Source organism: Tachysurus vachellii, chromosome 25 (assembly GCF_030014155.1).
Source record: "Tachysurus vachellii isolate PV-2020 chromosome 25, HZAU_Pvac_v1, whole genome shotgun sequence".
NCBI lineage: Eukaryota > Metazoa > Chordata > Actinopteri > Siluriformes > Bagridae > Tachysurus > Tachysurus vachellii.
This window is the reverse complement of record NC_083484.1, coordinates 14,949,078-14,970,550: the sequence shown is the minus strand read 5'-3', so window position 1 is coordinate 14,970,550 and position 21,473 is coordinate 14,949,078. Positions and strand designations below refer to the sequence as shown.

The window sequence follows — 21,473 nt, the reverse complement described above, 5'->3', positions numbered from 1 at the left end:
AAACGACCCCGACGGCGTGCTAAAAATCGCTCCTTGGCTTCTTTTTACACCGGAAGCTGAAAGAAAGCCTTGTTTATTTGGTTCTTTAATATAACAGGCTGCATTATTGATGCGTTTTAAATGTGTCGTGATTAACTGCATCGCTCACACGGCGCCTTCCTCTCTGTAAAACACTAAGAGATTAACAAAACGGGACTGAAAGTCCCCGAAGGCCTGAACACGCCACTCCTACATAATGAACTCTAGACTCAAGAAAGTGAGAAACCTAAAGCAATTTGGAATGAGATTAAATATTAATAAATGACGGCTAAAATGTTAAAAAGAATCGTGTGATCAAAAAAAACGGTGTTCGTGCGACGTCTGCGGAAAACCCGCCGGATGTCACCGTGGCTCGATTCGGCCAACAGCAGAATGAATAAATAAAGAGGGAAAAAAATGCGTTTCTTACATTTGAGATTCATTTGAGTCATTCATTAAATAAATAAGACGGTGCACTGTTTCATGTTTGACATTAACGCGCCATAAATCACCAAAGAGGTAGACCGATAATTCGAGACGGACGCGAGGTAGACGGACCGTGAGAATTTAGAGCGCTTAAAATGGGTCCAGCGCACAGTGAAAGGTCAAGAACATCATCTCTAGTGTTTGTTCACTAAATTTCACCCTGTAAAAAAATGTGTAAGACTTTTTATAAACCGTTTAAGGCACAAGCTTATAAGTTGTTAAAGGTGGGGTCTCCGTTGTTAGAAAGCCAATGTTGACATTTGAAATCACCAAAACAAACACGCCCCTAACCCAAATGGGTCCCACCCCTGTACTGATAGCTCCGCCCACACATACATACATACATACATACATACCCCAGGCAACTAATGGAAAGAAATGTGTCTTTATCATAGCTGAAGGTGTAACACCTCCTTTGTTTTTACCTTGTGAAAGAAACACGTAACACCTTGTCTGTTACAAAAGGGAAGAGAGTTTTAGCTCAGGAGTTATTGACTCGGGAAACTCCAATCTGTGAATATGCGCCAACTTCCCGCTCCTTCAGTTCTCTCCAGCGCTGGAAAGCTGATCCTATATTAACACGTCCTACTTCTTACCTTATCGTAAGTCTTTCTTCTCTTTCTTTCTTTGTTTTTATCCTCCATGTCAATGTTAAAACCGCTTTCTGCTAATGTCACACATGCGCACTGAACACTCTCTCCGTCCATATTGACAAGACACGCCCCTTTCTGCTCATTGGCTACACGTTTGTTTTGGTTTTTGTTTTGGTTGTCATCCCGACTCAGTTTTCTGAAGCATTTCTCAAACAACGGAGACCCCACCTTTAATATGAGAATTGAATGTGCGAGGTGTTTTGCACCACAAGGAACTCTATAATCAGAGAGACTTACCGTAAATAAGCACCACCGACTCCTCGATAGCGTGCTGGTAGCTGAACTGGGAGTCCAGCAGAGCTCGGCTCACGAAGGAGCCATAATCCGTAGACTGGTACCAGCCGACGTGAAGGTGGTCGATGTTGACGTGACGGAGGCTCCTCATCATCTCCATCTGGTATTGAACTGAGAGAGAAAGATGAGATAAAAGAGAAAACGGTAAATAATCGAAGAAAAGCAATTCGCAAGAAGAAAACCCTTTGCTGAATTTTCTGACAAACGGCTAGCGTTTGGTGGGGGGATGAGATGAGCATCACGTATCGTATCACCGTAGTAACCGATCGTTTGCGACGGTAATCGAGGGCGGTTGTGGCTTTGAATCTGTAAATGATAAATCTCACCATTTAAAGCTCAAATATCACCGCTCAAACCGAGGAAATACGGATCAATACCAGTAAATATCAGAATCGTAAGTAAAACTTTTATAAGGTGATTACAATGCCTGTCGTAATGTGGCTGAAAATGGATGGACATTGAGAAGGTGAAAGTGTAACAAGATGTGAGGAGAAAGACAATGAGGCCATACAAATAACACCACCGAGCTGTTACGAGGACATGTCTGAGCGAAGAACAGTCCAAAAAAGGGACAAAAGTGAAAAGAGAAAAGAAAAAAAAGACAGAAACAAATACGACCGGAAAAAAAAATAATAATAAAAGAGCGGCTGTTTGGGAACATCGACACGCCGAATGGAGCGGATGGAGAATCGCGCCGTTACAGAGGCATCTTTCAGCAGTAATCAGAGCCCTGCTTAATTGGCTGTGTCTGGAGTTTATGTGCAGCCATAATAAAGGGGAATAAGAGAAGGAGCCTGAGGTGAGAGCGATGAGGACCTGCAGGATGTTTATCACACTCCACAAGCATATAGATGGTGCCTGGTGCATCCTGTTTTATTAGCTCAATGAAAGGGGACAGAAAATGCTCTGAAATTGGAAAACAGATGGGGGGGAAGATTGATGTCAGTGGCACAGGACAGGGCAACTAGGACAAATCAAAGCCCAGGTAAGGAAAGGATTAGAGTTTATCTGACCTTATCCAATACTGCGTTCATGCTAGCAAGAGCCAAGATGCTTGTTTCACTCTTGGTCATGGAGTGTTTGTGCTGATGGGTGCAGATGGGTGTGGCCTGTTCAGTTATTTAATTAAAGGCTCGGTGCACGATGTTTGAAACCTAATGTTGACATTTGAAATCACCAAAACAAACACGCCCCTAACCCAAATGGGTGTCACCCCTGTATTGATAGCTCCGCCCCACACATACATACGTAACCCAGGCAACTATTATGGCGGGACCTGCTGGGGCGGCTGGCCGAGGGGATATTTTTTCAGTAAATGAACACAATGAGTAATACTATGGTAATACAAATGTGTTTTTGTAGTACTGTGTGTTGTACCGTGAAAGCTTTAGCTCCGTTTCACGCGGATGACGACGTTCGACACCTAGAACCCGAGACAGAGGTAACGGCAGGTATCCGCCATGTCAATCTTTCAATCGCTTTCGGCTAATATCAGACACACGCACTGAACACTCTTTCCGCCGCATATTGACAAGACACGCCCCTTTCTGCTCATTGGCTACACGTTTGTTTTGTTAGTCGGCCCGACTCGGTTTTCTGAAGCGTTTTTGAAACAGTTTTTGAAACGGTTTTCTGAAGCGTTTATCAGAAATTATGCAGTCGAGATTCCCGCATTTGGGGAATTCGCAAAGGTCAGCACAGCCCGAGTGCAATGGCTGAGCCTCACTTTGGGCAAACCACCTCCTTGATCATGGTATTGCCCCTGCCAGGTAAGTATCAGCAATCAGCAATGATCCAAGATGGCGGCGCGGCAGTAGCACGCCAAGATCAGCAATGATCCAAGATGGCGGCGCGGCAGTAGCACGCAGCGGCCTCTCCGGATTCAATACGGTGCTATTTACATTTTCTAAGTTTTTATTTACGGTTTTTAGCCCGACCATTGCTTCTACATGGATGCCAGGCACAGCGGTGTTCATGTATACCACCATCAGGACCTAATAAAGTACAGAAATCGTGTAACAACCAACCTGCACGATGATGTACTGTATAGGCTACGTGACCTCGGCTTGCTGCGGAGACCAGGCCTCCAGTCCCCGGTACCGCCTGATACCAGAGACCAGGAGAGGGGACGCCGAAAGCGGTGCGCGAGGAAGCGGAAGCGCGGTAAGCGGGCGGGGGTCCATGCTAGGCTAAAAACAAACCCTAGCCGGCCGGCTCTCCCGTCCATTCTACTAGCCAACGTTTGCTCCCTGGACAATAAACTGGACTACATCCGACTCGAACGCTCTACACGGAGAGAGATTAGAAACTGCTGCGTGTTTGTTTTCACGGAGACGTGGCTCAGCGACAGAGTTCCGGACGCCGCCATTCAACTGGACGGGCTAACTTCATTTAGAGCCGACAGAAATGCAGCTCTGTGCGGTAAGACTCGCGGTGGTGGTGTGTGTGTTTATATCAACACGGATTGGTGCAAGAACTCTGTGCTTGTTTCTAGTTACTGCTCATCGTCAGTGGAGTTTGTGACTGTTAGATGCAGACCATTTTATTTACCACGGGAATTCACTACTGTTTACATTGTCGGAGTTTACATTCCTCCTAGCGCTAATGCTAAAGAGGCGCTAAGTGAGCTATACGGAGCTATTAGCGACCTACAGAATGTTCACCCCGACGGACTTTTTATCATCGCCGGAGATTTCAACCATGCAAATCTCAAGTCAGTGCTCCCTAAATTCCATCAACATGTGGACTTTGCTACGAGAGGTGAAAACACGCTGGATCTTGTTTACACAAACATTCCCGGCGCATACCGTGCGGAGCCCCGCCCCCACCTCGGCTACTCAGACCACATCACTGTTATGCTAATTCCAGCATACAGACCACTCGTCAGACGCTCAAAACCGGTTATGAAGCAAGTGAAAACCTGGCCAGCAGGTGCCACCTCTGCTCTTCAGGACTGCTTTGAGTGCACTGACTGGAATATCTTCAGGGAGGCTGCAACCAACGGTGACTCTGTCAACTTGGAGGAGTACGCGTCATCAGTGACCAGTTACATCGGCAAGTGCATTGATGACGTGACCATCTCCAAGACCATTACTACACGCTCCAACCAGAAGCCGTGGATGACTGCTAATGTGCGTGCTCTGCTGAGGACTAGAGACCTAGCCTTCAGAACAGGGGACAGGGCGGCCCTAAGAACAGCAAGGGCCAAACTGTCCCGAGCCATCAGAGAGGCAAAGTGCGCACACGCCCAGACTATCCACAGCCACTTCCAGGACAGCGGAGACACCCGGCGCATGTGGCAGGGCATACAGGCGATCACAAACTACAAGACAGCTTCACCTGCTTGTGATAGCGACGCCTCCCTCCCAGATGCGTTGAACGATTTCTACGCTCGGTTCGAGGTACAGAACAACGTAACGCAGAGGAAGTCCATCCCTCCCCCCGACGACCAGGTACTCTGTCTATCCACGGCCGACGTGAGGAGATCTCTATGCAGAGTTAACCCACGGAAGGCTGCTGGACCAGACAACATTCCTGGCAGGGTGCTCAGAGAATGTGCAGAACAGCTAGCGGATGTCTTTACGGACATCTTCAACATTTCCCTGAGCAGCGCCGTTGTTCCTACGTGCCTCAAAACTACCACCATCGTCCCTGTCCCAAAGAAGTCTACAGTGTCCTGCCTCAATGACTATCGTCCCGTTGCACTCACACCCATAGTTATGAAGTGCTTCGAGAAGCTCGTCATGAGGCACATCAAGACGCAGCTACCACCCTCACTGGACCCCCTACAGTTCGCGTATCGTCCAAACCGCTCCACAGACGATGCCATTGCCACAGCTCTCCACTTAGCCCTCACCCACCTGGACAATAAAGACACTTATGTACGAATGCTGTTCATAGACTTTAGTTCAGCATTCAATACAATCATCCCTCAGCACCTGATTGGGAAGCTGAGCCTGCTGGGACTAAACACCTCCCTCTGCAACTGGATCCTGGACTTCCTGACTGGGAGACCTCAGTCAGTCCGGATCGGGAACAGCATCTCCAGCACCACCACACTGAACACTGGAGCTCCTCAAGGCTGCGTGCTCAGTCCGCTGCTGTTCACTCTGCTGACTCACGACTGTGCAGCAACGCACAGATCGAACCATATTATCAAGTTCGCCGATGACACGACCTTGGTGGGTCTCATCAACAAGAACGACGAGTCAGCATACAGGGAGGAGGTGCAACAACTAACTGCCTGGTGTAGAGCCAACAACCTTTCTCTGAATGTGGATAAAACTAAAGAGATGGTTGTGGACTTCAGGAGAGCACGGAGTGACTACTCTCCGCTGAACATCGACGGATCATCTGTGGAGATCGTCAAGAGCACCAAATTTCTTGGTGTTCATCTAGCGGAGAACCTCACCTGGTCACTCCACACCAGCGCCATCACCAGGAAAGCCCAGCAGCGTCTCTACTTCCTACGAAGGCTGAGGAAGGCACATCTCCCTCCCCCCATCCTGACCATGTTCTACAGAGGGACCATTGAGAGCATCCTGAGCAGCTGCATCACTGTCTGGTTCGGGAACTGCACCATCTCAGAACGCAAGACCCTGCAGCGGATTGTGAGGACAGCGGAGAAGATCATTGGGGTCTCTCTTCCCTCTATCACAGACACTTACACCACACGCTGCATCCGCAAAGCCAACAGCATTGTGGATGACCCCACACACCCCTCACACACACTCTTCACCCTCCTGCCATCTGGAAAAAGGTACCGAAGCATTCGGGCCCTCACGACCAGACTGTGTAACAGTTTCTTCCCACAAGCCATCAGACTTCTCAACAACTGAAATGTACTGTACTGAGCACAACATACACACACATCATCTGTATGGACTGCATAGACCCTCACAAAACACACACACTGACACAACATACTGTTTACATGCTGCTTACAATCCAGCAAACTGTTTACATGCTGTTTTGCACACCTTGTCTGCTGTTTTTTGCACAAACTGTCCCAACATTTCAGCCGTTTTTGCACATACTGTACAATATCTCAGCCATTTCGCACATACTATATTAACACATACAGTATTAACACTGGTCGGTCGGCGCTGTTTCTGTGACTGTTTACTATTTATTGTCTTTTGTGTACTGCATTTTTTGTACTTTTTGTATTGTCTTGTAACTTGTGTCTGCACTGTCATTGTCCTGCACTGTCTTGTCCTGCACTGTCTGGTCCTGCACTGTCTTTAGTCCTGCACTGTCTTTTGTCCTGCACTGTCTTGTCTGTCTTGTTTGTCTTGTCCTGCACTGTTTGCACCAGGTTGCACAGTTGCACTTTATGTGGCTAAGACTACTTACAAGTCTTTAGCCCTGTCTTTGTTTCTATGTAGCACCTTGATCCTGGAGAATTGAAACATCGTGCACCGCACCTTTAATGTCCTGTTGAGAAACTGTAGTAGAACAATAACCAGTACTGGTACAATTTCATGATTAAATCTATAAAAAACGATTACGTATTAATTCTAGAGAGAGATCAGGCTTAATAAGCGACTTAATATGCTGACAATTAGGAAACTCTGTCCAATTCAAAACCAAACAATCCAAAAGAAAATGGCAGTTCACACAACAGCAGCATCTCACCGACAAACATTTTTTCCATAGTACAGAAAACAGAAGCAGGCTCATCTGTTCTTCAGGGTTGGCTAAGACGTGAAGATTGAGAGCGTGTCAGATGAAAGCCATCAGCATCACATCTCACGTGAGGGGATGAAAGCGTAAAGATTAAAATGCTATATAAATACGCGCAGCTGCCGCAGTCACCGCCGAACTCGTATTGCCGTCATATGCAACCAGACCAGATCAGTGCTGATGATGCCAGGATTAATACACCGAGCTCTGAATCCTCATCATTCTGATATTTGTACTTCACGTCTGAATGTTCTTATGGTCTCTCGTATTGTGTGTGCAGACAGCTGGATATCTTCGTTGCCAAGATGCCGCTGTTTGGCATAACCGTGCAAATAATGTGACGGGAGGGAGAAAGGTTTCGTTTGCCAGATGTAGAGAACCATTAATATGGTGCACGGAATGAGCTTCATCACTTTGGTTTTGCTTTGGTGATTTCTTGCCTGCTCTCACAGCCTCACAGCCCGACAGCTAAACTCGCTCTTACCCAAGACTTGGCAGTGCAGGGACATGAATGAAGAAGAGAGAGGCAATTTATCATGAAAGTCTTAGCTGCTTTTTCATGAGTGGAATGTATGGAAGTGAAGACTTAAAAGTCACACAGTAGAAGCTGAACAAGTGATGCCAATTGCCCGGCTTTGACAGGCACGGGGAAAAAAAGACCACCATCTGCTTTCCTAAGTAAAAAAAAAAAATGTTGCAACAAAAACACTGCCGTATTCTTTACGCCTGTGTTAAATCGGATAACTAAAAGTTTCTCACACTGAATGTGACGTCCCACAGTCTTTAGTTCTAAAGCAATGAAGGTGAAAGGGTCACTGGGATTTAAAGCATATAAGCCCTCTTGCTAAACCTCCTTCATAATTTAAAGCAGCCAGATTCGATGTAATGAGCAATCACACCTTGAGATGGTGCCCACCTAAAGAGATTATGTTTAATGAGCTTTAAGGGGAACAATCCTCTAGAAAAGGCCACAAAATAAAAACTGCAGGGAAGCAAGTAGTGAACTCACATTTGAATGACATCTACCAGCTTCCATTAATCATCTGCAAGGTTACTACTTCGAGATGGATTATTTAGGGCTTTAAACATGTACCCTAGGCTTATTCTGGATTTGTTTGGGGAGGGCATCGTTATCCGTCTCTATTCAGGTGCTGCCTTCGGTTTAGCTGAACTGTTCACGATATACTGCGTTATTGTATTGTTGTATCTTTACTTTAGTGTTTCTTCACTTTAACTACACATGCGATCTTCATGCCTAATACATATATGGCCAAAAGGTACATCAGTGCCTGACACCTTTCAGTGGTTCTTCCCCAAATTGTTGCCATGACGTTAGAAGAACGAGTGATTCCAGTGTTTTCACTTCACTGGAACTAAGAGGAGCAAAATGACACGGTTCCAGCATGACAACGATCCTGAAGGTTGCTCGAGTGTCCGGCAAGAAGCCTATGAATCCCAATGAACACCTTTAGTATGTCCTGGAACTTGAAGAATGATCTTCCTGGATGATCTTCCTAAATCTCCTGTAGCTGAATGAATACAAATCCCCACAGCCATGCACCAAGATCTAGTAAAACTTCTCCTCAGAAGATTGGAGCTTATCACAAAAACAATTGGGGTTGAAACAAGCACATATAGCTTTGATGGCCAGGTATCCTCATACTTTTGCCGATCCGGGTATTGGCATGGTCTTCGAAAAAAATTGCCTTTAGATAGTTTTGAAGACCACAACCAATTTATCCTGCTAGGGTAAAATAATGGACTTGAAAATGGTGTACTTCAAGTGCAAGGAATGAAAAATCTACCAAAATTGGTGGTCTTCAAGCCCATCAGAGATCAATCAACAATCTGCTTTCTGGACTGGTATACAAGTAGAACGATTGGTTAAATTTGCTATGTTACAGTCAAATTACGGGCGATATTAAATGTGAACCAGACCAAGAAACACCGGATTTACCAAACTGTGGTTACAATTGTCCACAGATCTAAAGAATATATGTAAATAAGAGAACTGCCCATAGTACCGACTCAAAAGGCACTGAAATCAAAGACTAAACACTAACTGCAGAGTCAAATGGAGTCGTTGATACCGCTATTTGATTTTGGTCCAAAGAGGATTTGACTCCCACATGACTCCGTTGCAAAGTCACATCAAACTGAATAAAAACATTGTGAATCTGCAGTAGAGAAATTTATTCCCTTGCTCTTCATTCAAAGCAGGCGTCCCATTTGATCATCTCACCTGAGCGAGAACACAAATCGGAGATTGCGCCTCCATTGTAACCCGTTACTCCTGACACCTCTGAAGAATCCTCCGTCGAAGGTTTTTGTGTACGACAAGAGGTCTAGGGGCGACCTGACCCACCCCGAATTACTGCGACCGTGTAGGACTACCTTGGGAAATACGTTCATTTCATGATGCGTTGGATTCCGAGTAGGAGGGAAAAAAAAGAAATCTGGAAAAGTGCTGCCTTTTGATTCGTTGCTGAACGCGATACAGAATTATTTACCCAGAGTAGCAGCGAAGCGGTGATTCATTTGTCCTGGGTAATAAGCATTGTGTCAAGAGGAACGATAATTGAGCATCTTTTTTTAATCCACTATGATGGTGTAAGGTCGATGGGCCGATTTATGGGCCGATCAGGTTCGTCGCATACAGAAATACTCACCGGTTGTAGCAATTGCAAGTTATTACATCAGGAATGGACATCAGGAAAGTTCCTATGCTGTTTACTTCACTTCACAAACACTACAAGCTAGGAGCTATAATCTATTGGCCAAAACTCTGGCCAGAATGGACGTCCATCAAAGAAGGACAGATTAAAAAAAGTTTGAGGCCGGAAGAAAAAAAGAATTTGCCTTTCCGAGTTAATAATTTCTCCGCTCTTATGTGCTACTGCATTGATGATCCCAGCAAAGACTGGCAGACTTTTGTTATTTAATACTTGGGAACCGAACACATCATGCCTTACAATTTAACACACACACACATCCACACACACACACCTTGTTGCTCTTTACCATTAAATCCAACCAAGATTTTAGATGGGGAAGTCGTGGCCTAATGGTTAAAGAGTCTGACTCCTAACCCTAAGGTTGTGGGTTCACGTCTCGGGCCAACCACGACTGAGGTGCCATTGAGCAAGGCACCGCCCCCCAACCGCTCCCCGGGCACCGCAGCATAAATGGCTGCCCACTGCTCCGGGTGTGTGTTCACGGTGTGTGTGTGTGTGTGTTCACTGCTGTGTGTGTGTGTGTGCACTTTGGATGGGTTAAACACAGAGAACAAATTCTGAGTATGGGTCACCGTACTTAGCCGTATGTCACGTCACTTTAAAAGATTAACCCTTAAACTCTAGTCTATTTAATCCAAAGAGCCACGTGTCTTTTATTGAACTGCTAAAGACGACACATAATTAAAGAAAACATCTGGCTACAGAACAGCACAGAAAATACAAACCACCTCGACATCAGAGCATCACAATCAACACACGAGCCATACCACTAAATCACAGTGTATTGCTCGGACTATTCCCGCTAAAGCTATAAATATCAAACGATCCCATCAGGGCCAGGGTGTGTGATTGTGTCTGAGCAGAACCATATTCATTTAGGTGGATCCGAACATCAATTCAGGCCTTATTATCGGGAGAGCAATCCGAGCGGAAAGGCCACCAACATACGACCTTGGGCGTGAGAAGCGGAATAAAAAGGGACGATAAATTATGCATGGACCCCTCTGAGCTCGGAAACAACAATTCTCTAATTTAATACGGGAGAAGGCCGGGCTTGGCGATGTCATCACACCGCGGAATAAAATAATAGTTTTGAGTAAATGACAGGGGATCCGAGTTAAATGACAGGTTGGAACAGAGAGAGAGACTGCATGCGATGATGGCGTTCGGCGTACACAGCATGCTATGCCCTAGAACCACCTCCGGGCTGTTGTGGTGTGTTGGAGTGGATGGTCAAAGGATTACATTTGCTGCTCTTTCGTCAGGACAGGGGAAAAGAACCCAAGAGGCAGTTAATCATTCGTTCCTCACCTTGTGGACTTCAGAATGAGTTTATATCTCCTGCAAAGGTGAAAATTCGCTTTGCAATATCCAAAATTGCAAATATTTGCCTCAAGATTCATTTTCAGCTGTGATAAAACAGTGTAAGGGGCAAAAAAAATACAAGTGGCAAGTCTAGGATTTGAGATTAATTTGCATTTAAAGGAAATGGGTTATAAATCATACATCAGTACATTTCTATGGCTACACAACCACAAAATGGTTCCTATTGCTTAAAAACCACGAGGAACTTCTGACTTCTGACACGAGGAAATTTCCAGGCGACTAAATGACGCACGCTAGGTTAGCTAATGAGAATTCGAAATAAAAATTGCTTTGTTGCTTCAGGAGTCTGAAGTTGATATTCTCTATTCGACGTGAAGTAAACGGAAACCCGAGCTATACCAGGTCCCTTTTCACGAGTGACAGGGTCCATCATCCGCAATAACTCCTGTACTAGAGAAGAGCGATTAATCAAAGCTAAACCATTAGCGCAATCTGGAGCACAATTAGCATTAATACGAATACATAGCCACAATCTTGCTAGCAGACCTCCAGCTTACCTCTGTTCATTCCAAAATAATTACCGTCTTGCAACAAAGATGAAGGAAAAGAGTATTTAATTGTTAATTGCACGACCCTGACTTATTGCAGGGAATAACGTGTATCGTCCTCGTTAGGGATTCGGTAATAGTGATGTAATCAGTAAGAATGCATCAGGCTGTAAGAAGACAAAGGAAATGGTAACGGTACAAAGTGCATCTGCCTCTGAAAGGAAATATTCCAGGGACTGCAGGAGGACGTGCTTGCCTGTTGCCACTGTTTTTTTTTTGTGTCATCTGATTTGACTTTGCTGTTTCTTTCGATCTGCAATTGCTGCATCAAACCAGCAGTGCATTTAACAACCCCACTGCCCAAAAAAAAAAAGATGGGTGCCAAACACAAACAGGTTTCTCTTAACTAAGGGCCTTTTTACACCCGGTCACTTCGTGTGTTTTCTCTGATCCGATATCTATCTGATTTGTTAAAACTGTTCCGTTTACATTAGGCCACATAAATGCGTCTCGGCGAATCGGATCTATCCGATCTTTCTACTCCCGCCCAAAATGCTAATATATTTGACCTCATTTCCGGGGTAATTGAAATGGAACACGCTTTGGTGTGTGCGGTTTTCAGAACGCAATCAAAAAGAAGACAAAAAAACTCGTTACGACGTTTATGCTACAAAAAACAGCGTTTACTGTTTGCTGCGTTTTCGCTGGCAGCAGCAGCGCATTTTAAGACCCGACGAGACGCAGGTGAAAGATCACCTGAGTGACGTACTTCTTTAGGAGGAGTATAGTGCTGACGTATGTGGCTTGAACAACCACATTCATTTACACCTGTCCAGTTTCATCTGAAATGCGTCCCAGACCACCTCCTGAAGTGGTTTGTACCGTCGGATTTATATCCATCTCCAAAACGTTTCGGAGCGCATTTAGACCTGGTCTTTTTACCATCGGATAGCTATCTGATCACAGAAAACGCATGAAGTGACCAGGTGTAAAAAGCCCCTAAGATTAACTGCTAATCTGCGATGCCTAGTGACACACTGAACAATGCAGGGTCCTATGCAGCCAAAAGCAGGGGAAATTCTTCCACTCTTTGGCTGTCTGGAACCAAGAACAGCCTGTGCTTGAGACGGTTCGTTTCCAGCCACGCAAAGATGTTCTTAAAAGATGAAGATGAAAGAAAATGAGTGTATCGGGTGTCGGATACAATACCAGCCCTTCAGCCTTTACTCAATTTTCATCTTTCGCCTATCAGGTGATGGAAGAAATAGACATACAAGGGAGAGAAGAATGGATGGGGAGGAGGATTATTCTACCACCGAATGGTGGACCATTTCATATTTCACACTCAATCTCTATAGAGCACTTCTGTGCATCTCTAATGACCTGTAGGGCTTCAAGTACGACGGACACAAAGTTCAATGGGATTTATAGTGCCGCAAAATCAGAATAACAAGCATCCGCGGGCTCTTCAGCGAGATGTTTGTCATCTAACAAAAAGGACCTCGATATATTTTCGCCTGGTGTTATAATTAATGCTGTTGGATGATGCCAGGTGCTGCCCAGCTCTCCGAATATCAGCTACATTTCCGTCCAAACCAACTACAATCCGTGTGCTACTGCATATACATGAGACAAGGTAGATGATAAACAGAGATACACAACAATTTTGCCCTCAGCTTGTGGACACAAAAAAAGATGAACACCAGCTTATTTAAAATAATACGTCTTCATGAGAATTTATACGGCAGTCACAGTCTGGTTTAAAGCGGTTCCCTGTGTCTCGTGTCCTCAAAAATGTGACTCTACGGCAAAATTTACACGCTTCGATAAATCTCGTGTATCCTGTCGTATCGAGAAACAAAAAGGTCGTCGACTTTGGTATGCGACTGCAATACAGGAGGGAAAACAGCTGTATGTGTCAGAGACGTTTAAAACTGATCCGCAACTCCGTCAAGAACGGCGAGCTGTAAATTTCTAGATAAACGTCTTCACGGTGTTGGGTGGTTTCTTCGAGTTGGGCGAGTCCTGCGAGTCCTCCATCACGCAGATAAAGGGAAGTTATGGTGCTGCAAAAGTGAGATATCTTTAAGGACTCGTTCCCTTGAGCTTGTTTCCGGTTCGCACGACTCCTAGGTAATTTTGCAAAAATATATATTTTCTGCCATTAGACAAGGATTTGTCATCTATAGTTCACAAATGAAGGAGTTTCGAGGGCAGCTTCAGTTGTTTGTACTTGAAAATGACAGCTCAAGTGTGCCTGGCATCTCCGTAATGCTGGGTTCTGTATCGTTTCAGAAGATTAAGAACTTTGTAAAATAAAATCTTTATCTATTTTCAAGGCAAACGCACAAACAAGACCTAACAGTTTTAATAAAATGCAGTCATATATAAACTGAATATATTCTACACTATACCCAAGTGGGTTTATTATAAGACTTAGGTGAGGACATTTGTCCAGCTTGTTTAATCGCACTGTTTACTAACGGCTTTCCACACTCAGGATGATAACATATGGATAATTGCGCTTCCACTACCCTCGCTGTTGAGAGTTGGCACTGAGTATTGGGAAAACTTAAGTTTCGATGTTGGAAACTGGCCCATCAAATTCTCGTTGTGCGAATGCAACAAGCAGATTGTGGAGGCGTCTTGGCACCGCTCGTTCCTGCTAGATTATATTTAAATGTTAGCCATATTGGGATTTTTGGGTGCTAGAACGTCTTTAAGGTCTCAATGCGAACTTGATTACCGCTACGAGGCAGAGGCTCACGAATGTCTCTAACAAACTTTCTCCCGTGAAGAAATGCAGTTTAATTCCAGTAAGGAAAGCACTTGTCACTCTATCTGAAGGCTATGGTGAGGTTTTCAGGAGATACTTAATTAATTACAGCTCAAGCGAGGAGAAGGGTATAAAGCAATGTGCCAAAACTTTAGAGACGACAAACTCTAAGAAGGTATCGAAACCCTTTAATAAACCAAGCTGTTAAGGGAAAAATTTTGCCCAGAACTAGTGTTAATTTGGTCAGACGAGACGAGACGAGACCTTTTTTTTCATGACTAAGACGAGGCGATGATAAGACTGCACCGCTGTCCAAAAACGTTGACTAAGACTAAATTAACACGCATTATTGTTGACGAAAAAAGACGAGACGAAAATGTTTTGTATAAAATAAAAACTAAGATAAAATCTCTCTTCATTTTCGTCTACAATTGTTTCTGTTTTTTCATCCGCTGTTACGGCTTTAAAATATTCACAACGAGTTCGCGGCTTCGTTGTTGCTCAAGTTACAGGTCCGCAAAGCGGATCTCGCTTATTATATTGCTACCTACCAAATAAATAAATAATTTGACACAAAATGATGATTTAAAAAGGAGTTTATTGATTTAAAAACAATTGTATTGTTTCCGCTAAAGAAAATAGTGCGCTCCGTCTCAACGGTTAGAATCCTGTGTGTCCATGGCAACGCTCTGTTTTTCATGGCAACGGTGTGTTATAGTTCACAGCGGTCTGTTATCAAGAAATAAAATAGTGTGTGTGTAGAAAGAATTCGTCCACACGCCGCTCAAACAAATAAATAAATAAATAATCCTGAGCGCAAGTCCACCCCTGGTCTAGTCAGGCTTTTTGTGTTAAATTATATTTCCTGTTGCTGCGCAGGCTCTTTTATTGTACATGACAGCTTATGTCCCGATGACCGGTCTTTGCATTACGATTAAAAGCAGTATCAATAAAGTAAAAAATGTGATGTGCGGTCAAGTTCGAGTGTATGCACTGTTTAAACGAGTGTTCTCAACTTCTCACTGATACTTTTGTGATTCGCGGTGTTATAGCCTTGATATTGTTTGTTATTCTTTGAAGTGTTGACAGAAAAAACTCAGCACCCCCAACCTGAAACCTCTTCCCACACCTCTGTCACAATCACATTATAATCAAAATGAATAATTAGGCTTAAAAACAAATGTATATGTAAGGGAATCAAGTTTAACAATTACATGTAATATTGCTCCAAATATCATCAATAATGGTGTGTGCAATACCATGTATAACTTGCATTAAGTCGGTGTTATATATATATATATACACACACACACCCCTACAGTTTTGATCTTAGGCTTTTCATTAAGTTATTTATTTCCACTATAACACTTGTGTTCCTGATATGATTGCATTTAATGAGGCCTCGTTGTATTTATTCTTACAATAGATTCCAGATGTGGTCAAGCTACAATTTTTTTCACTAAAACTAGACTAAAATTAAAAGACTTTTAGTCGACTAAAACTTGACTGAGATACCTTGAGTTTTCTTTTGACTAAAACTAGACTAAAATGACGAGACTTTTAGTCGACTAAAACTAAGACTAACAAAAAAAGATATGTGAATGACTAAATATGACTAAAACTAACAAGGACATTTGGCACAAGACTAAGACTAAATTAAAAATAGGTGACGAAATTAACACTACCGAACCAGTGCCAAAGCTCCTACATCCTATTTCCCACGGTGTGCGTATGTGATGAGATCTGGTGGGGGGGGCTTCTTTGTGAGATAGACCACAGACTCTGTACTACGTTTAACAATTATTAAAAACAGGCATGTGCAACCTAGCTAGCAGGTGAAGAACTCAAACAACAAAATCACCAGCTAACTTAATTTAAATTTGCAAGAACTAACAGACTAATACAATAACAGGCTTAAATAAACCCAAAACATAAGTCCACTTACAGTTCTCACAGACACGCGTTTTATCAACTGCCTAGTTATCCTCCAGACAGTGACGGACTACGTCTTTCTCTCATCTCGCTATTCTCCGAGATGGGATAATATTGTCATATTTAAGCCGGTATAAAGACCCCTGAAGACTACACAATGGTACAGTAAACAGTCCTGATGACCCACAGATCTACAATTTGGTTCAATCCTGAGCTGGAGTTAATGATTGTGTAGTGTTTCACATGTTCTTCCCATACGCATGTGTTTCCGTTGGGTTCTCTGGTTTCCTCGTGTCTCTAAATTAACTGGCTATATGCAACTGCCTCCAGATGGCAAATGTGTGAATGGTCCTGTGATGGCTTTGCATCTCATGCAGCATGAGTTCATTCCTTCCACCCCGTGTTCCCCACACAGACCAGGCTAAATCGGTTCAATTTAGATAAAGATAAATAAACTTCTACCCTTGCTTGAATCTTAACCACTTCTGTATCGTAGGATTGAAATAAAAGGGACACGCAGTATTTATGAAAGAATACAGAAGGACGGATCTGCTTGTCGATAGAACACAACTATTCCTGGTCTCTGTGGAATACAAAGTGGCCACGGCTGTTCTGTTTGGGAGCTCTAAATAAACGGCTTGCATCCAACTAAAGGAAGCGAACTTCCGGGATCTCTGCCCCATAACTAAGGTTTCTTTAAGCTCATATACCACAGTGTTTTTTCACCCCAATCATGACACGGTCACGTCAGGGACCAATAAACCTGCTCAACCAGTTAAGGCAGTAGAAGATTGTGGACATTTTGATTTGAGGTAAGGGTCACCGACCGGGCTAATGTACACACGGATTCTGGTCGGCCAACTGCGCGTTTAACACGCTGCTTCTATGAGGCGCAAATTCTGGAAGGGGTGGAGCTCTGCCTGCTGGCTCGTCAGTTTGGTGCTCACTTTCGTGTTCGAATGGCAGCACTGAAACCCAGAAGTGCAACAGTGCCACCGTCTGCAAGGCCGAGAAAACGAGTGCCGTGGAAGGATTAAAACGAATGAAAACCTGCCGCTGCAGCAGGCACTGAGGCATTTCTCTTAGGCTGGGGAGAATGATCACAGCAATAACCAAGTCCTCTTACTGCCTTTACATCTGCTATCATGCTCACGAGGAGCAAAGGAGGTGGGAGGGAGAGGGACAAAATTATGAGCGTCTGTGAAATCTGTCATTGGGCCAAGATGACTGGCTTAGCAAAAGGCGGCCAGTGAGACTGATTTTAAGTGTGATGGACCGCTAAAAATAGAGCTCGGGCAGACTGCGGTTCAAAATCGAGTCTAGGGTTGAGGTTTTTAGTCTGCCTTCTTAACCAAAATGTTACCGGGAATCATTTGGAGGCGGTAGGAATGCTTAGAATTTCTGATTTAATATTAATCAAGAGCTGATTTGTTGCTCTACTAAGTGCCCAGGACATTTCCAAACAGGAACAAACAGGCACTAAACCTTCTCCTTAAGCCAGGAGATAACGTCAAGGTTCTTTAAAAGATTTGTCCCCTGGGTACGCATTTTCAGCTTGGCCTTTCTATTCTTGACAACGTCCAGACTGCTGCTCGTTAGTGATGCTGAACACTGTACGTTTAGACGAGCTCTAACAGGCAGTCTGGATCAACAAGGTTGTTTCATGCCACCAGAGACATGGGAACTTGACCTGCCTTATAGGGTTGGTCTGTCAGAAGCCTGGAACTAAGTAGCGGTGCCGAGTATCGTGGCCTACTTGTGAGTAAAGCCTGCTAACAAAAAAAAAACCATTACAGTAATTAAGTAAAATACCAGCTTTTTATTCTCACAGCTTTCTTAATTATGCAGTGTTTTGGGTCACATTTGGTGTGCGCAAAGCTGTTGGAAAAGATCACACACTCGACAAGGCAAATGCAGGTTAAAAAGGAAATTATTTTTGATATTTAGACAATTAATTACAGGAATTAAAACGCGACTGTCATTATGAGAACGACGTGAAGCAGATTTTGACATTATGCTGCAATTGAATCGTGACTAACACGAGAGCACACTTATCACTTCTACATGAATCCCATGCTGTCAGAGAAAAGTCCGAGATCGAGTCCTTACCTTACTGTACTTACCGTCAGGCTACATAAGATGTTGCACTTTTATTAGAAATAGCTATAGCTGATAACCGTACGCTGGATTTTGATTTAAACAACCCTTCACTACTCAAACCTGACCATACTTTTCCTAGCGATGTCTGAAATCGGGGTTACCTTCGTCAAAGTCGGCATCGTCCTCTGTGTGCTGGGGAAACGGGAAGCAGTTGGTGATCTCCAGGCGGTCATCAACCACCAGTCCCAGCAAGACACCCTGTACCACCTCGCTGCCCCGTCCTTCCTCCTGGTAATGCTTAATGATCTTTAGAACCACCTGCAGACACGCAATAAAGACGCTCAGAGGTTTAGAGCACACTGGAAGGTCATCATACGCAGATGTTGGTACAGAACATATGTACTGTATGGTTAAATATTTGGGTTTAAGAGAAAAAGAGCTTCTAACACGCGAACCGAGGAGAGAGTGGAACGAGGTTAATTGGCGCACATCTATCCACACTGTGTCGTTACCCTCTCTGTGGGGTAACTGCCCTCTGAAAATTGACATTGAAGTCTCCAGCTCATAATCTTGCAGTACTCAGACCTTTTAACAAGTCTGAACCTTGTCTAAACCTGATCGACACCCAATATCTATATAACACTTAACTCCAAAAAAAATAAACCCCGATATTAGCAAATCTGGTCACAGCTTTAATCAATGCCAGCCAAGCAGTTCTGAAATTACCACATATCGATTAGTAAAAAAAAATAAAAACAACAAACCTACAGGTAGGACTGGGTGATAAAACGATAACGATATGTATCGCGATAGACACGCGATCGATATCGATAAAAAATGTATACGATAAAACGTTCGATATTTTTTATTCTTCGTCGGAAGAAAACGGAGGTTGCGAAGCAAGTTTGGTTGCATTAACAAAGGCACTCGCTCTCTGGTAACCTAGCAACGTAGGGAGTGACACGCTAACAGCCAATCATGTAACAATATCGCGTTTGGTTGCGCCAAATCGTCGTCTTGTGCTGGTGCTGGATTCCTCTTCAGTAACCAGCTACTGATTAGCAGAAAATGAGCCACAGCGCGCGAGGACATTGTAAATAAAAGTGGAAAAGTCAGCGCACCAGTACGGCAGTGGATATACGGCATGGATATTATAAGTCTGACCGTAGTCACACCAACGTCGTCTGCAAATTATGCAAGACCAAATTCTCAGGTTTCTCTATGTTTATATTTAACACTTTGCACTATTTTATTACACTTTATTAAGCATTTCTTACATTTTCTTTCATTTTGCACCTTAAATGTTAAGAGATAATTGTTAAGTGTTCATTGTGACTTTAGACTTATGTTTACATTATAATTATGTGAGTTTTCCTTGTTGTTGTTGACATTTCTGTCTTAATAACTGAGGGGATTTTGATCAGAGGAAGGTTAAGTTTAAAATAAAAATGTTTAAATGTAATATATTTTTCTCCTGGTCCTTATTTTAAATGGGTCATAAAAAATATCAATAATTATCGATATCGACCGATATGAAGCACAGTTTTCAGCCATATCGCCCAGCCCTACCTACAGGTCTACTAAACCCGAGACTACTTGAGAGTGCGGACCAGCCTCCCCGTAGGATCTGAGTTCTTTTCAGGACAGACAGAAGGCCAAGCCTATGACGCACAACAAAAGCAGCTTACCACAATCCCTGGGATCAAAGATTGTTCTGAAAGCCTGCGGTTTTCTCTCGGCAATCCTGAAAAGGGCTTTAAGGTCAAAAAGAGCCGAAAGATCGACTACCTTTTAGTGGAGACGTAGATTGAAATAGAGCTGGAAAATCGGAAAAGCGGTCATTGGGCTAGCCTAAAGAGTTCACAACATTAGTCAAACACCTGTTTTTGTGGCGGCAAGATACACACAAATGCCAATGCTCAGATCACAGGGTCTGACCGGCGCATGCATCTGTTCCCGATTTACAAGCATATTATCTTCAAACTGTTTTGCACAACCAACAGGATATGAAATGTAAAGAAAAGCCCATTTCCCTGCTTATTAGAAATGGCATGTCATTTGCATCCGAGCCGTGCTTCATGCTAAGGATCAGTCCAATTAGGCTGCGATTAGGTCGCCGTCCCGTTTTACTCTCTCTCTCTCTCTCTCTTTCTCTCTCGTTCTGCTCTCGGATTCAAAGCCGCCGACTCTTCCATACTGCCTGGTAGTTCCAGCGATCAGAGCACAGCACTTCTGTATGAACCTGCTACAGCAGTCGCTGGGCCAGATGTGCGTGACTTCATGCGTCCTGGTCAGATCAGTTTAGATGCTGCTAGTTTAGTAAAGGAGTTGAAAGAGCATGCAAAAGAAAAGTCTTGGATCATACCTAAGCACAGCTGACACTACAGGACTTCACAATCTTAGAATTTTATGGCTTGCAATTGACCGCCTTTGATGTGTGCCTGATTCCTTTCGCACAAAAAAAATAAACATATCTATCTGAGCTATTCTGTACAGAAACAAGAGAAACGAGGCAAATCGGGAAGACAGGAAGGTCCTGCGAACAGAACTGGACGTACGCTGGAAAGAGTTATTTTTATATTGTGCGCCACCAGGAATCCTGTTGCGCAAGACAATAATTTGGAAACAGCGTTATTGTGTTTACACTTTGATGCTCAACTGGACTTTGAACCTAAATAGACAGATGGTTAAACTTCATTCAGGGATCTTCTGTGAGTGAGACATGATGAGTTTGATTTCATCTCAATCACCGGCTGTTTCTCATGTTTGCTATTGCTATGGGGGGGGGGGGGGGGGGTGTCGGGGGTTAGAATGCTAAGAAAATCATATCACAGCAGTCATGGGGTGGGTGGGGAAGTGGTTTTGTCATGGATTCCCAAAATTAGTCACATAGCGCGCTTTTGGTAATAATGACCGAACG

The 21,473-nt window shown here is 43.8% G+C and overlaps 1 protein-coding gene and 1 non-coding gene across 2 annotated transcripts in view; both read right to left on the bottom strand.

The window, feature by feature from the left end:
- eif3ha (eukaryotic translation initiation factor 3, subunit H, a) overlaps positions 1-21,473 on the bottom strand; it is a 31,658-nt gene that overhangs the window by 8,042 nt on the left and 2,143 nt on the right. Inside the window, exons 2-3 of the mRNA XM_060862051.1 lie at positions 18,715-18,871; positions 1,395-1,562 (exon numbers count right to left, since the gene is read on the bottom strand). Of these exons, the coding sequence (XP_060718034.1) occupies positions 1,395-1,562; positions 18,715-18,871 (325 nt within the window). The remainder of the gene's footprint in view (positions 1-1,394; positions 1,563-18,714; positions 18,872-21,473) is intronic.
- Positions 3,065-3,228, bottom strand: LOC132840597 (U1 spliceosomal RNA). Its single transcript, XR_009647818.1, has one exon. It is a non-coding gene; the product is annotated as a U1 spliceosomal RNA (small nuclear RNA).